Here is a 13,938-nt window from a genome sequence, read left to right as displayed (position 1 = left end):
TTCAGTCCTCCTTAAAATAAATTACAGATCTAACTGCACTGATACATTACGTAAGCCGCGCAAATATTGCTTTACCTCGCAGCAGTTGCCGTGTAAAAAGAAGTCTCAATCGTAAAACGATAGTCCTCTGATCCACGTCTAAAATTCTTCGATAACTGACTTTTTTATTTCAAAAAAGGACTTGCAAGGACAATAAAAGCGTCACATTGGGGAATAACATTGTTGTTCTCGATTGGACTCCTTCGACCCTTCCAATTTTCGGGAAGCAATCTCGCAGATCGCGCGCATGACCGCATAATCATTGAGATAAAATGCGAGATACGGAAAAAAAAGCACTCGTCGTATCTCCGATTAGTCGTTAAGCGATAAGCGATGAAAAAGTGGTTGGCAGTATTGATTGAAGTAGGTGTCTTATGTCGCGCAGAGGATGCAGCAGCCCCCGATGACGTGGAGCACCTTCATGGGGCAGGTAGCGCCGCAGAGGTCCCACAGCGGGACGTTGGCGTCTCACCCGGTTGCCACCCACCTCGGTCATCCGAGCGGTCATCCACCGGGCGGGTCCACCGTCGTCGCCACCGCCGTTGCGCATCCCGTCAGCATCGCGCAGCAGCGGGAGCGCGAGGAGCAGGAACGGGAGGTGCGGGAACGCGAGCGGGAACGCCAGCACGCGGAGAGGCTGCACCAACGGCAGGTGGTCGAGGCCAGGGAGAGGGCCGAGTCCAGGGACAGGGCTGCGTACTACGCGACCTCGGCGCCGTCGGCTCAACAGGTACGCGGTCTCCGCCAAGCGCGAGAGATGTAGGAAACCGCCTATCTCGAGCCCTTGGAGTCGAATAGTCTTTTAGTAGAGATAGAAAGTTAAGATTGTATGTAATTTGTGAGATTACGCGACGATGGATGATTTTGTAAACGTACGGGCGTTTCAGGTTCGACCGTCGAGCGTGCCCGGGAAGGTCGAGTACCCGCCACCGCCGGCGCACTCGCGGACGTCGAAGTCGTTGCAGGTCTCCGCGCGAGATCGGCCGATACTGGGACCGACGCATCCACTACCGAAAGTCGAGCCGAGCATGTTCAACTATTCGACGCCGTATCAGCAGCCACCCTGCACGACCTCATATTTGCACGACCTCAAGTTAAAAAACGAGATGGGGCCGCACAAGTCGCTGTCTAAGAGCGAGCTGGTCAACATCCCTCTCGACGGTCGTCACGGCAGAGAGGTGCTGCAGAATCCGCCGTCCTTGCTGCCGGATCACAAGAGCTCGGTGATCGTGAAGAACGAGGGCAGGGAGCTGCCGAAGACGCCGGTGCAGCACTCGTCCAGCCCGAAGATAATGCCTTATATGAACGTCCAGTCGGTAGCACCGCAGCACAAGTCGTCGGCGTACGAATACAGGAGCCCGACGCAGAGCCCGCATCATCTGCATCCCGCGCATCTGGACGGTCTACAGGCGGCGAAGAACATCGCGTCGTCCATCGCGTCATCGGGCCACCACCGTGGCGGCGGTGGCGGCGGCGGCGCGCCGACGACGACGACGCAGCTGCCGAGTCCGCACGGCCATCCGCCGCCACCGCCGCCGGCGCAGCCCGAGCCGCGCCTGCACTCGCACAATCCCCGTCAGTCCCCGCATGCCTCGCATGCCCCGCCGCAGCATCCGCACCAGCCGCCGCCGCCGCCGCCGCCGCATCCATCGCCGCCTGAGTCGCGCTATCTCAGCAGGCCGGAACCCGCGGGGCTGCCGTACGCCACGGGCAAGACCACGTATTCGTACCCGCATCCGCTTCCGCCCACGCCCTCGCCGGCGGTGTCGTCGCACTACGCCACGCCGCCGCCGGCCGGCTCAAAGCCGAAAGTCAGCAGCCCGGCGCCGGGACACATCTACGGCAAGCCTAACTCCGGCATCATGACCGGTACGCCGGTCTGCCGTGCCTCCGAACCGCCTGTCGCCGCGCCGATACCGCTGACCTCGAAGGCCGGCAGCTCGCCTTACCAGCAAGTGCCTCATCATCACGGGGCGCCGCCGCCGCCGTTGCCGCCGCCCGCACACAGCCGGCCTTTCGACAGCCGCGGCTTCGCCGGCTCGTTGCCGGGCGCGAAACTGCCGCCGCCGACGTTGCACGGCTCCCCGCCCACGGCTGCCTCGGCGCCGCTCTCAAGGCCGATCGTTCATCCCGCTCATCCCGCTCATCCCGTTCATCCCGCCCATCTCGGCACCAGCTCGCACCAGCAGCCCGGTCAGACGTTGCAGCACGCGCCGTCCCAGGTCACCACGGCCTTTCAGACGCAACCACTCGACCTCGGTGTCGAGAGGTCGGGCTCGCCCAAGAGGAAAGCGCCGACGCCGTTGTGCGACAACGTCAGCGGCCAGCCGGTATCGTTAGAAGTTTGTAAGAAGCGAAGAACCGAAGAGCCGCAACCGTTATCCCTGCAATCCGTCGGCCCGCCCGTTCTCTCCAGGGTGAGCGAGCCGAGTCCGCTCATCGCCTCGGCCGCCACGTCCATCACCACGGTTGTCAACACCGCAGCATTGCTGGCGCAGCCCAACAATCAGGCGACGCAGGAGCAGCGCACGGTGACGGCGGTGAGCCCGGCCCCGAGCGCCGCCAGCGGCGACGCCTCCGTGCGACCCGCCAGCACCGGCAGCGTGTGCTCGCTGAATCCGGCGCCGGTGAGCGCGGCGCCAAGCCCGGCGCCCATCCCCAGCCCGGCGCCCATCCCCAGCCCGGCGCCCAGCGCGCCCGGCACGCCCGCCAAGACGAACCCCAGCAACGCCGACAGCGACAAGTGCAACAGCCCAGCGCCGAGACCGCCCAGCAGCACCAGCTATCCCGTGCACAAGGTGAAGAAGGCGTGGCTGCAGAGACACTCGAGGTGCGAGGACGGCACCGAGAACACCACCGGTATGGCCAGCAGCGTCACGTTACCCCTCAACATCTCCCGCGAGACGCCGTCGTCGAACAGCAAGGACCGCGATAGCAGCAACTCGTCGTCGAACGCGAACAACAGCAACGCGCCGGCCACCTGTTTGCCAAGCGCGGTCAATTCTATCCACAATATCGGTAGCATGGCGGTCAACAGCATCAACAAGACCAAAGTTACCGGCAAGAGCGGCCGGAAGCCGGCGAACAAGGAGTCGTTGAACGGTCACGCCACCGACACCAGCAAGACCCCGCAGGAGGACTCGTCCAGCAGCGACCCGGACAGGAAGTCGCCGCCCAAACGGAAACCACCCAAGGTATCTATCTATACAAATCGCTTAAGGCCTGTGTCCACGGCGCCAGAACTCGATCCAAGTTCCAGTTTCGAGAGGTGTCTAGTCAATCAACTCGCAGCTTTTACGGAACAGCTGCAGGTTGATTGGCCACACATTTCTCGGCACCGGAACCTGGATCTAGCAAGTTCTAGCGTCGTGGACGCGGGCCTTTACGGTAGTCTTTGTTGCTGCTAAAAGTCACTATTTGCAGTTTCGAGTGCGTATGTTGTGCTGGTAGTTTAGTACCCGCTTATTTAGTTCGTACACAAACTATTTTTTCTCATTGAATAATACGCGGCTTTGCAATACATTTTGTAAAAATTTGTCTATTTATCAAATTCTCCATTTGTATGCAGAAGTTGTACACAGTTGAAAAATTTGTGTTAAATTTCACAGATATCACATGTTCCAAACGGTCCACGCAAATTTGTGTGTTAATTTAACATAACATGGATATGTTAAATGATCGCACCGATACTCCGTTAATATTTTAACACAAAATAAATGCAAATCTCAAAATCATTTGATACAAATTTTGTGTAAAATCAGCATATCTTTAATGACAAAATGAATTTAAAAAATGTAATTTGTACATTTTAGAGATGTAATAAGTTTCAAATGTACACGATAAATCTGTATTCTTTAATAACGCGCCGCTTAACGGTGTTTATAAACAGAATGTTACTTATTGTTTATCGAACTATTTTGTACTTTTCTTTTTATAATCGTAGACGATGTATTTCGGATGATTATTTCTGAATGTTTTGTCAGAGGTCACGTTTTTATCGCGTAGTGAACAATTCATAAATCGACTGTCTGAATAAGTCGAGAGCGTCAAGTTTACAAAAAACTCTGGCATTAATCACTCGTTTAATTATACAGTGGAATTGATGAAGTTGGCTACTTTATGTCGTGCCCTCGGGCAATAAATTTCGCAGGAGACCCGTAGAAATCATAGAAGCATGAATATGCAGTAGTTTTGTTTGCTGTGCCGTAGTTTTTAAACTTGCGACTGTCACGGTAGGAAAAACTCTTGACCATCGAGAATATTTGCCGCTCGAGGAAAAAAAGGTGTGTCGATCGTGTCTCGTCTTGCGAAGGAAAAAAACAGATCAAACTCTGGTATCCTTTTTCGTTATCGTTACTATCGGAATATCGCGATTGAATTTGCGACTCAGGTCTTATCTCCCGGGCATGTGCCTGATTACCAGTTTATTGTAAAATAAACTTTTCAACGCGTTAATTTTTAATCTGTTACCAATTAACATACGTTTCTAATACGAGCATACGCACTGCCGAATTTTTACCACGATTTATTATCGATGCTCGGCAGGGAGGTCGTTTTTTTAAATTAAAACGACCGATCTCCTTCGCAAGATCGTGTCGCGATTTTACGCAATTTTCGCCCTTTCTGCCCGAGCACTCGTTTAGGACCGGAACGCGGAGCGTTCTAGAGAGAAAAATTGTGTAAAACTGAGGCACGAGCCTTGCGAAAGGGACCAGTCGATGTCGTTCTTTAGCGCCGGTCTACAATACGTGGAGTAAGCGTGGAGTAAGGAGTAAGAGAGAGCCCCAACTTCTAGCTTTTGGTGTAAGGCAGCTGAAATACAGGCATAATTTTTAAAATATTTGTAACACTGATTGACGGCATTTTGATTCTCCGAGGGTAAGCCTAAGAGCTGAAGTAAGAGTAAGAAATAAAATGGATTTATTTCTTTTCTCCTACTCCTTACTCCAGCTTACTCCATGTATTGTAGACTAGCCTTAAGACACGATTTTGAATTGTTCGGGTCGCGCGGCTGGACCGGCGTCCCTGAGGGCAAAACGGGCCGTTTAAAAGCTAACGCGTCGCCCTTCTTCCCCGTCGGGGAAGTTTCCGTGGCGGTGCTGCGCGCATAGCCGAGTTTAAATTACGCGCAAAAAGGGCGCCATTTTCCTACGTGAGGCGCGCATGAATCACTGCCAACGGACGGACGGGTCTCGCACGAGTAACAAGTGTTTCGTCACGTAGCACCGTAAACAATTAATCTGCCGGTATCCCCGCGGTATTTGCGCGGCCAGTAACGTGCGTTGGACATGGACAGCACCGCTCGATCGACAAACAGCAGCCGCAGACGGGTAAATACCTTCGTCGCCCGGAATTTTCCGTCGCGACCGCGACCTAACCTCCATTCGCGCGAGACGCACGGGACGCTCGCGCGCGGCGGTTTCCGCTTGATCGGAGCCTCCGCAGCCCGAGCGTTCGAATTGCTCGCGCGATGTACGTCCTCGCGCGGAATATCGAGTTGCGCTGCGCAACTACGTTGCGCCCACGGGGCTCTGCGCGCTCGAGGGAAGCGTCGGGACGCGAAGGGCGTCGGCGTCTTCTCTCGGGGACAAAGGATTCAAACGCGAAGAGAGATCGCTTTCCTTCGCTCGCGAGTCAGCTTGAGAGCGCTTTAAAAGCTCGTGAACGTTCTCGGGGCCGATAAAATCGAGATCGAGGGCGAATGGAATTCGACGAGCGAGGTGGCGTGTAGCGCGGACGCGAGGGGCCCGGTTTGCAAGCACGTGGAGCAAGAGTGCGCGTAAGGGAACCATAACCTCTACTTTTTGAGGGGGGAGGGGGTCGGCGATTTAAGAAAGCTGAAATACAGGCTTGACTTACAAAATTTTTTTGTAGCGCTGGCCGACCACGCTCTGATTTGCCCGAGAGCGGGGCGTAAGAGTTGATTTGGGAGAGTAAGAAGTAAAATTGTTTTATCTCCCCGCGTCTACTCTCGCTCCTTTCTCCATGCGCGTCGTCTACAACGCGTGGAGCAGGTACGACCGCAAGCGGGTAGGGAGGAATCGTTGGCTCCTGACGCGAGGAAGCTAGAGAGTACGGGCATAGTTTTGAAAATAAACATTTGCAACACTGGCTGATCCGCCGTGGGCAAGCGTTAAGGCCCGGTCTACGAGGAGTCAGAACTACGTGTCGGTCCATTTCCTTCCGGAAGAGAAAAGGACCAACGTACAGCCTCCAACTTGTAACGACTAACGACTCTAGGCCTAAGAGCTGAAGTACGAGTAGGAAGTAAAATTGATTCCTTGCTCCTTCAGGCTTGCTGCATGCATTGTAGACGACGCAATAGATTGTAGACCTGATCGGTGTGCGACGGAGCTGTCTGTAATTATGCGTGACTTAGGCCCGGTCGCCAACGTCGCTTAACTTTGAGCCCCGTTTAATTCGTACTTGGTTACTCTAGAGAGAGAGAGACAGAGCCGAGCTAAACTCGAGATCGAAGCTAAGCGACGTTCGGCGAAACCGGGCGAACCCTACAGACTTGGCTTAGGTTTGAATGGACCTTTGAAGTTGATGTGTGCCAAATGGTAGAGCGCTGAGGCCGGTAGTTGTGGCCAGTTTTAGTAGCTTCGGCTGGTAGATGCGGCAAGAGCATGAACTTCCTGACTACTTAATAATCTGTGCCCTGTGGTAGGTAAAACGAAAGAAGGGCGCCGCACGGAGGCAACAAACCGCCGCGGAAGATCAGCGGAGGCGGAAGGAGGACAAGCAGGGCGGCGGCGCGGGCGGCGGCAGCGAGTCGAGCAACGAGAGCGAGGCCGGCTCCGCCAGCGACACCAGCGAGAAGCTGAGCTCTATTCAGCCCGCGTCGAGGATTCGGCACACCACGGCCAATTCCAACAACTCCTCGGGAAACGGTTAGTTGACGTAGCTTCTTGTAAATGGACTTCCCGTCAGGTGAACTAACTATTCACTTGCAGGGTAAGTGGCCCGCGTTCCATGATTGTACGATTATTCCTCGCTCTCTCCGTCTCTCCGGGAGATGTACAAGAACTCGGGGGAATCGAGAGTGCTTGGACACACACAGTTTAAATTCGCACTTGGCTCCGCTTGCGCGAAATTGAAATTGAAGGAAGATTTCTAGAGACTCTTGGATCTCTCTGACGCTTTTTGTTTTTCTTTACGAGTTCGCCACCTTTCAAATTGCGTTAATTCGATCTCACGCACTTACCCTGTTCCCTTGATTATACTGTGTTACTACACCGAGAGACGCACGTTGTATTTTTAAGATATTGTGTTACATGATGACAATATAAAACGGTTGATTACACTGTGATACGATACTATTATTATGAGCTTTTTAACACTGATTGTAATTTGTAATGAAATTAAACACGACTATTGGGACGACAGACTTTCTGACAAAGCGAGATACGCTGTGTGTTGTGCAGGAAATAACAAGGAGCCTAGGAAACGTGGCAGGAGACCAAAGACTACGAAGAACAATGACGTGGGGGGCGAGGACCAGCAGCCCCGTCAGAAGAAGGAGCGCAGGGACGACAGCACGGGCGGCGGTAACAGCGGCCCGGGCGGCAGCGGCGGACGGGGCGATCCCTTTCGTAAGCCGCCGATATCGCACCTGAAGAAATCCGGCGACAGCTGGCTGCAGGATGGCGCCTGTTTCGAGGTGGCCCAGAAGCTGGCCAAGTGCCGCGAGTGCCGATGGACGCCGAATCAGCGCTCCAAGAACCTTTCTCAGAATATCTTCTGCAGATTCTACGCGTTTCGCAGACTGCGCTATACCAAAAACGGACAACTGGCCATAGCGGGATTCAGTGATCCGCACAAGGACGCGTCCGAGGTAAATTGCGAAGACGAGCCCACGCTTACGCTCGTAATTGATGTTAAATGTGGCGGGATTAACGCGATTAAATCGAGACGAATCGATAGTCCTCGCAGGTTCGATTCGAGGTGCGTACTCTCACGCGAAAACCATTACATTGTTACAGGATGACCTTCGGTTGTGGTTACCAGGAAAAGATAGCCAAGAGACAGCGGGAAAGGACGACAAGTCCGAGAAAAGCGAGAAGGACAAGGTGGATCGAGAGGACCTAGACTTGGAGACGGCTCACCGGCTGCTTCGACAGGTTGGCGATCAATTCTGTGATCTTTTACACCAGGAAAAGGAGGCCCTCCAGGAGCATATGGCCGAAGGTAAAATTTTGTTCGTTCTTTTTTTTTCACAGCACATTTTCGGGACTGACCGTTCACACATTTCTCGTATTAATCAACGCACACACATGTATATATAATCCAAACAAATAAATACGTGACGCACGTATTAATAAACTCCAATTAAAATTACTGTATCATCAGCACTATTTAATTATCTTCAATATGTCTGACCTTTCACACATTATTTGCACCGATTTGTCTCCCCTGTATAATACAATGCCCAAAAGTTAGCGTAGATGATATTTAATTCACTCCATTATTTTTGCAACATTGTAACTCATTTAAACATCAGGCCGCATGATCGCTTGCGTCATTTCTTTTGTTCGCATGTTTTAACGCTTTGCGCATCGATTATGGTTACCTTTTGACAGCGCGTTCGGGGGTTGTAGACGGAACAGTAGCGTGGAAACGAGTGATCCAGGGTGTTCGAGAGATGTGCGACGTGTGCGAGACTACCTTGTTCAATTATCACTGGGCTTGTGGCAAATGCGGCTTCGTCGTGTGCATTGATTGTTACAAGGTGAGTTACATTTTAAATGTATATACTCTTGCAGTTAGATCTTGAGAGTCACATGATGAAAGTAATGCGATTGATATTACGTGATATTTTAACACTTTTTGAGCTTTTTAACACTGACATTGATACAACAATTTGATCGTTTCTTCCTCTCGAAGGGACAGTTTATTGATGGGGATAATGTAATTATTTAGGGACGTAAAAACAAGACGGTCAAACTCTGGGGCGAGAGTGGAAAGGACAGGGACGAGTTTTCGTGGCTTCTGTGCACGAATAGGCAAGCGCACGAACCAGAACGACTCATGCTGACGCAAATCATCGCCGGCGACAGCCTTCTGCGACTGGGCCATCGTCTGCACGAGTGTCGCACCCAATGGGGAATCCCGCAACACTGTGGTTGCCCTCTCACGATGCTCATGGGGCAACCGAACGAGATCCTCCGTAACCTGATCAAGGGCGACTCCGTGCCCATGCTCAACGGAAACGTGAGGCAGGAGATAAAGGAGGAAAAGAAGTTAAACGAGTCTAACGGCGCGTCGGAGAGCAAGACGAACGGCGAGGATAAAAACTCGCCGCTGAACTGGCTTGCGGACGTGGCGCTGCAGAATCAGGACAAGAACGACAGCGGCTCGAGCTCGGACTCGGACGACGATCGCGAAGGTAATTACTCGACGTTGCGGGAATTGCTCATAAGGCCGTCGCACAAGTCAAACGGTAGCGGCGGCTCCAGGTCGAACTCGCCTACGAATAATTCGGGCGGCGGCGTCAACAACGCCACGCAGAACAACGTCGTCAAGTCCGGCAAGAAGTCGAAGATGGACACGCTCGACGAGGTGATATCCAGCGTGATTGAGCACAGCGTGAAAAAGGAAAAGGACAGCGGCCTGGATGACGAGAAGCCGCGGGAGTTAAAGCACTTCGTGAGGCGCTACAAGTGGACGCAGCGCGGCCGCGAGCCGTTACCGATCAGAATTATGACGGGGACGGAGAGCCAGAGTCTTTATCCGGACGTGCCACACTCCTGGCTCTGCGACGGCAAGCTGCTGAGGCTAAGCGACCCGAACAATCCGAACAACTACAGAATATTCCAGGATCAATGGAAACGGGGGCAGCCGGTGATCGTGTCGGACGTTTCCAAGGCATTGGACATGAATCTCTGGCATCCCGATTCGTTCGCCCGCGACTTCGGCGACGAGAAGAACGATCTCATTAACTGCATGACCGGCAATCTGGTGCCGAATCAGCCGATGCGCAAGTTCTGGGAAGGATTCGAGTACTACTCCAAGCGGCTCAAGGACGAGCGAGGCAATCCCATGTTGCTGAAACTGAAGGATTGGCCGCCCGGTGAAGACTTCGCCGAGTTACTACCGTCGAGATTCACGGATCTGATGAAGGTTCTTCCAATGTCCGAGTACACGCATAGAAACGGCAGGCTGAATCTGGCGAGCCGTCTGCCTAATTGCTTCGTGAGACCGGATCTGGGCCCGAAGATGTACAACGCTTACGGTTCCGCTCTTCATTCCAACAAAGGCACGACTAATCTTCATCTTGACATCTCGGACGCCGTGAACGTTATGGTATACGTAGGGACGCCGAAGGATGTTAATAACGAGGAAAGTCTCAAAGGTACGTATTCACGCTGCGTCCTTTACGTTCAACCGGGATCCGTTTGCGTCGCTAATATTCTTGTCGAACTAATACCCGACTTTTCGAAAACTTGCAGCTCGGACAGAGACGATGAGAGCAATAGACGAAGCAGGCTGTGATATTCTGACGCGTCGACGCGCTCGCGACGAAAAGGAGAAACCTGGCGCCCTGTGGCACATTTACGCGGCGCGTGACGCGGATAAAATTCGAGATCTTCTGAATGCCGTGGCCTTAGAACGCGGAGCTCGTTTGGAGCCTCACCACGATCCCATACACGACCAGAGTTGTTACTTGGACGGACCGTTGCGGGAACGCTTGTATCGGGAATATGGTGTTGAAGGGTAAGCATCGCTTTTTACAGGATACACGGCGCGCCTCGGATAATTCCACAAAGAATTTGTTGAAAGAGAAAACGTTTGTAGAAAATTGTATGAAACTATTGATATCTTGTCGCAGGTACGCCATCGTCCAGTGTCTAGGTGATGCAGTATTTGTGCCAGCTGGCGCGCCACATCAGGTCCGCAATCTCCAAAATTGTATAAAGGTGGCCGAGGACTTTGTGTCGCCGGAGAACGTTTCGCACTGCTTCCACTTGACCCAGGAATTCCGTGCGTTGTCCGACACCCATACCAATCACGAGGACAAGCTCCAGATCAAGAACATCATTTACCACGCCGTGAAAGACTCGCTCACCGTTCTAGCCAATGTTGAGGAGAAAACTCGCGCCAAGCTCGCCAAGGCTAACAGTGAGAAAATGAAGGAGGAGACTTAGCCGTAAGTCCTCGCTGTGGTTTGATTACATAACCGATTAATAATCCCCTTAATTGTGGGTCTCGTTGTCCGTACGAGACGAGATTAACGCAGCCGGCGCTCGCGAGCACAGCGGGACTGGCGTAACCGGAAGAATCTGTAGAAGATCGCCCTTGCCGCAACAAGATTGCGAAGGTGCGAGGATTTGTTGTGATATTTGTGAGGAATTAAAATGATTTCGGAGGATTTCATTTGCGATATTGGCTGAGCCAATATTTAGTCGTACGTTGTTTCATTCGAATTTCCTTGTATACAATTCTTTTCTGCTCTCCCGTTTTTCCCGAGAAGAGAAGTGCGCCGTGGACATGAAGTCCAATGAGCTCTACTGCGAGTGAAAAGAAAAACCGTAACTCGGATCGTGCATAGGTAAAATGCCGCATCCATTACTATTGTGATACCAGAAGGACTTTGGATCGTGTATACATTATTTGTAATTAATTATATCGTGCCTGTATCCAATACATACACTCATACACACACACACACACATACACGTACACACGTACACTTGTCTATATTATATAAATGTAGATAATTGAAATATTATGTAATAATTTTTGCTAGCAACTACCAGAGAGGAGAGGGAGAGAAAGGGGGGGTTCATCTAGAAGTACCTTTGTGCAATTAGGTGTGACTATAAATTATTATAGCTGGATCAGCGAGATAACTGCGGATCCACTTTAATCGTCTGCTCTGATGATCTGGTGCTTTTCGGTATTTCATCAAAACCCCGGCTAGAGAGATAGCCGATACGTATTCGCGTTCATGTCTTCTATGTTTCACGTGACAAGGGCGTAAAGAATAAAACACTGCCTAACTAATCGGTTCGACGACAATGGAAGAAGCAGACCTTTCTCACACGTTTTTCTTTTTGTCGTTTTTCAGATAGACACTTCGTATTGTTGAATAGAACGACGTTCTCGTAGAGATGCATTGTGTTTTCTCAGCGACGTATGTATCGGTTATGCGAGTCGATGGGATGTGCTACAAGTTTTGTATGTCACTTCGAGTGTAAGGCATCAGAATAAAAAAAAAAACAAGTTCGAGGGAGAAACAAGTTGTCCGATATTAACTTTTCCAAGATGTAACGGCGGATGTGAAACACCCTTGAATCGAACCGTTTCATTGTTGTCGTAACCCAGTGACTACCCGGCGTGTAACGGACGGGAGATACTAAATAAGATGAATATGTTATTTTTGTCGAAGCGTATACAAACCGTCTATGTCGGACGATAAAACGAAGAGACAGCGACAATGTAATTGCGTAAACGGGAAGCTGAGACACGTGTGAAATCATTTGCAGTAACATTTGTAAAATCACGAAAATCCATTTGCTGTAACGTTTGACGGAAAGAGAGGGGAAAAAAAAGGGGGACGACTTTCGAAGTGCCAATGTTGAATTATGTGGGACATTAAGTATGCGCGCGTTGTATTGTATTCGTGTATGCGTAGGTAGAAAAGAGACAGGAAGGGAGAGGTGGGAAGGTAAGAGAACTAATTTAGTCACGCAGAATTCGCAGAGATGACAGGGCCGAGTTCCTATCATTTCGTGACTGATGCGAGCGACGAGGTTCCCCGCCGTTCGCACTGTCACTGACGATTCGAGAGCTGCTGCCGCCTCCGTCTCTTCTCCTTTTTCTTCTCGACATCCGTTTGACGGACGTCACGCGGGTGAATGTAAGAGGACCTTCGATGTCTATGTTCATACTTGAGACGCAAGATGTGCGCAGCAGCTCTCGAATCGTTACGCGCCATCCTCGTGGCGGGTGATCAGCTAGTTACGGACGAATAATCTTGACACGGAGACATGTAAAGTAAACTAGAAGGAAGGGCGAACGGAAGAGGAAAAAAAAAGAAGATCACTGGCATCCTGGAATCCGCAATTTCTTTGATCTCAACATTCGTCTAGCATACAACGACTTGATTAATATTTAACGAGTAAATTTTTAAAATATCTTAGTGTTGATAGGTAATGATTGTGGGAATTATATAAGCTGCAAACAAGCAAAAAAGTACTAACTCCACCACGGCGGTGTTGTATAAAGTTCTAGGAAGACGTATTTCTGTGTATTATTGCTGCAAAACGAGACGCTATTGTTTGTCCTCTTGCTACGTGTATATGTACATACATTTATATACATCCGTATATGTATACAGATATAAATACGAAGAGCGGGATGTGAGAGAGAGAGAGTGTGTGTCTAGGACTCGTAAGCGATAGGGAGCTGATCGCAAACGATTAACGCAAGAAATGAGAATACATCTTACACGCATAGGTAGATAGTTTATTATACCATTATTATAATTATTATATATTATCATTATTACGTTTAATTATTACGGAAAATTACGATATTTAAATGTTGCTGAATATGCGAACACGACGAACACACACGTGAACGCGCGCGAGTGCATGTAAAATGACTAAAAGGTAGAAGGAGAAGAGAATGAGAGAGAGAGAGAGAGAGCAAAAAATATCGAAAGAACGAGGTAAGCGAGAAAGAACAATGGGAAGAATGTGCGTGGATGAAAGAGAGAGAAGGTATGTGTGTATGTGTGTGAGAAAGAGAGAGAGAGAGGAGAAAGAGTAAAGGGTGTAATTGTGCGCGTGAGTGGCGATCCAGTGAAAATGCGACGGAATGAGAGGGCGAGGGGCCGTGCATTGGGGGCGGAGTGGAGAACGGACGGTATCTAAAACAATGTACAGACCTACG

At 50.9% G+C, this 13,938-nt stretch overlaps 1 protein-coding gene across 1 annotated transcript in view; it reads left to right on the top strand.

Annotated features, from left to right (window-relative positions):
* The window catches only part of LOC105564380 (probable JmjC domain-containing histone demethylation protein 2C), a 321,095-nt gene extending 309,393 nt beyond the window's left edge, over positions 1 to 11,702 (top strand). The window contains exons 10-18 of the mRNA XM_012016701.1: positions 407 to 782; positions 883 to 3,233; positions 6,710 to 6,932; positions 7,467 to 7,876; positions 8,025 to 8,229; positions 8,622 to 8,770; positions 8,962 to 10,393; positions 10,491 to 10,755; positions 10,871 to 11,702. Of these exons, the coding sequence (XP_011872091.1) occupies positions 407 to 782; positions 883 to 3,233; positions 6,710 to 6,932; positions 7,467 to 7,876; positions 8,025 to 8,229; positions 8,622 to 8,770; positions 8,962 to 10,393; positions 10,491 to 10,755; positions 10,871 to 11,186 (5,727 nt within the window). The 3' untranslated portion in view covers positions 11,187 to 11,702. The remainder of the gene's footprint in view (positions 1 to 406; positions 783 to 882; positions 3,234 to 6,709; positions 6,933 to 7,466; positions 7,877 to 8,024; positions 8,230 to 8,621; positions 8,771 to 8,961; positions 10,394 to 10,490; positions 10,756 to 10,870) is intronic.
* The last annotated feature ends 2,236 nt before the right edge of the window (positions 11,703 to 13,938 follow it).

The sequence above is a fragment of the Vollenhovia emeryi genome, unplaced genomic scaffold (assembly GCF_000949405.1).
Source record: "Vollenhovia emeryi isolate VEMERY1.0 unplaced genomic scaffold, V.emery_V1.0 DF939166.1, whole genome shotgun sequence".
Lineage (NCBI taxonomy): Eukaryota > Metazoa > Arthropoda > Insecta > Hymenoptera > Formicidae > Vollenhovia > Vollenhovia emeryi.
Note: the sequence above shows the minus strand (reverse complement) of the source record. Positions and strands in the feature narration are given on the sequence as shown.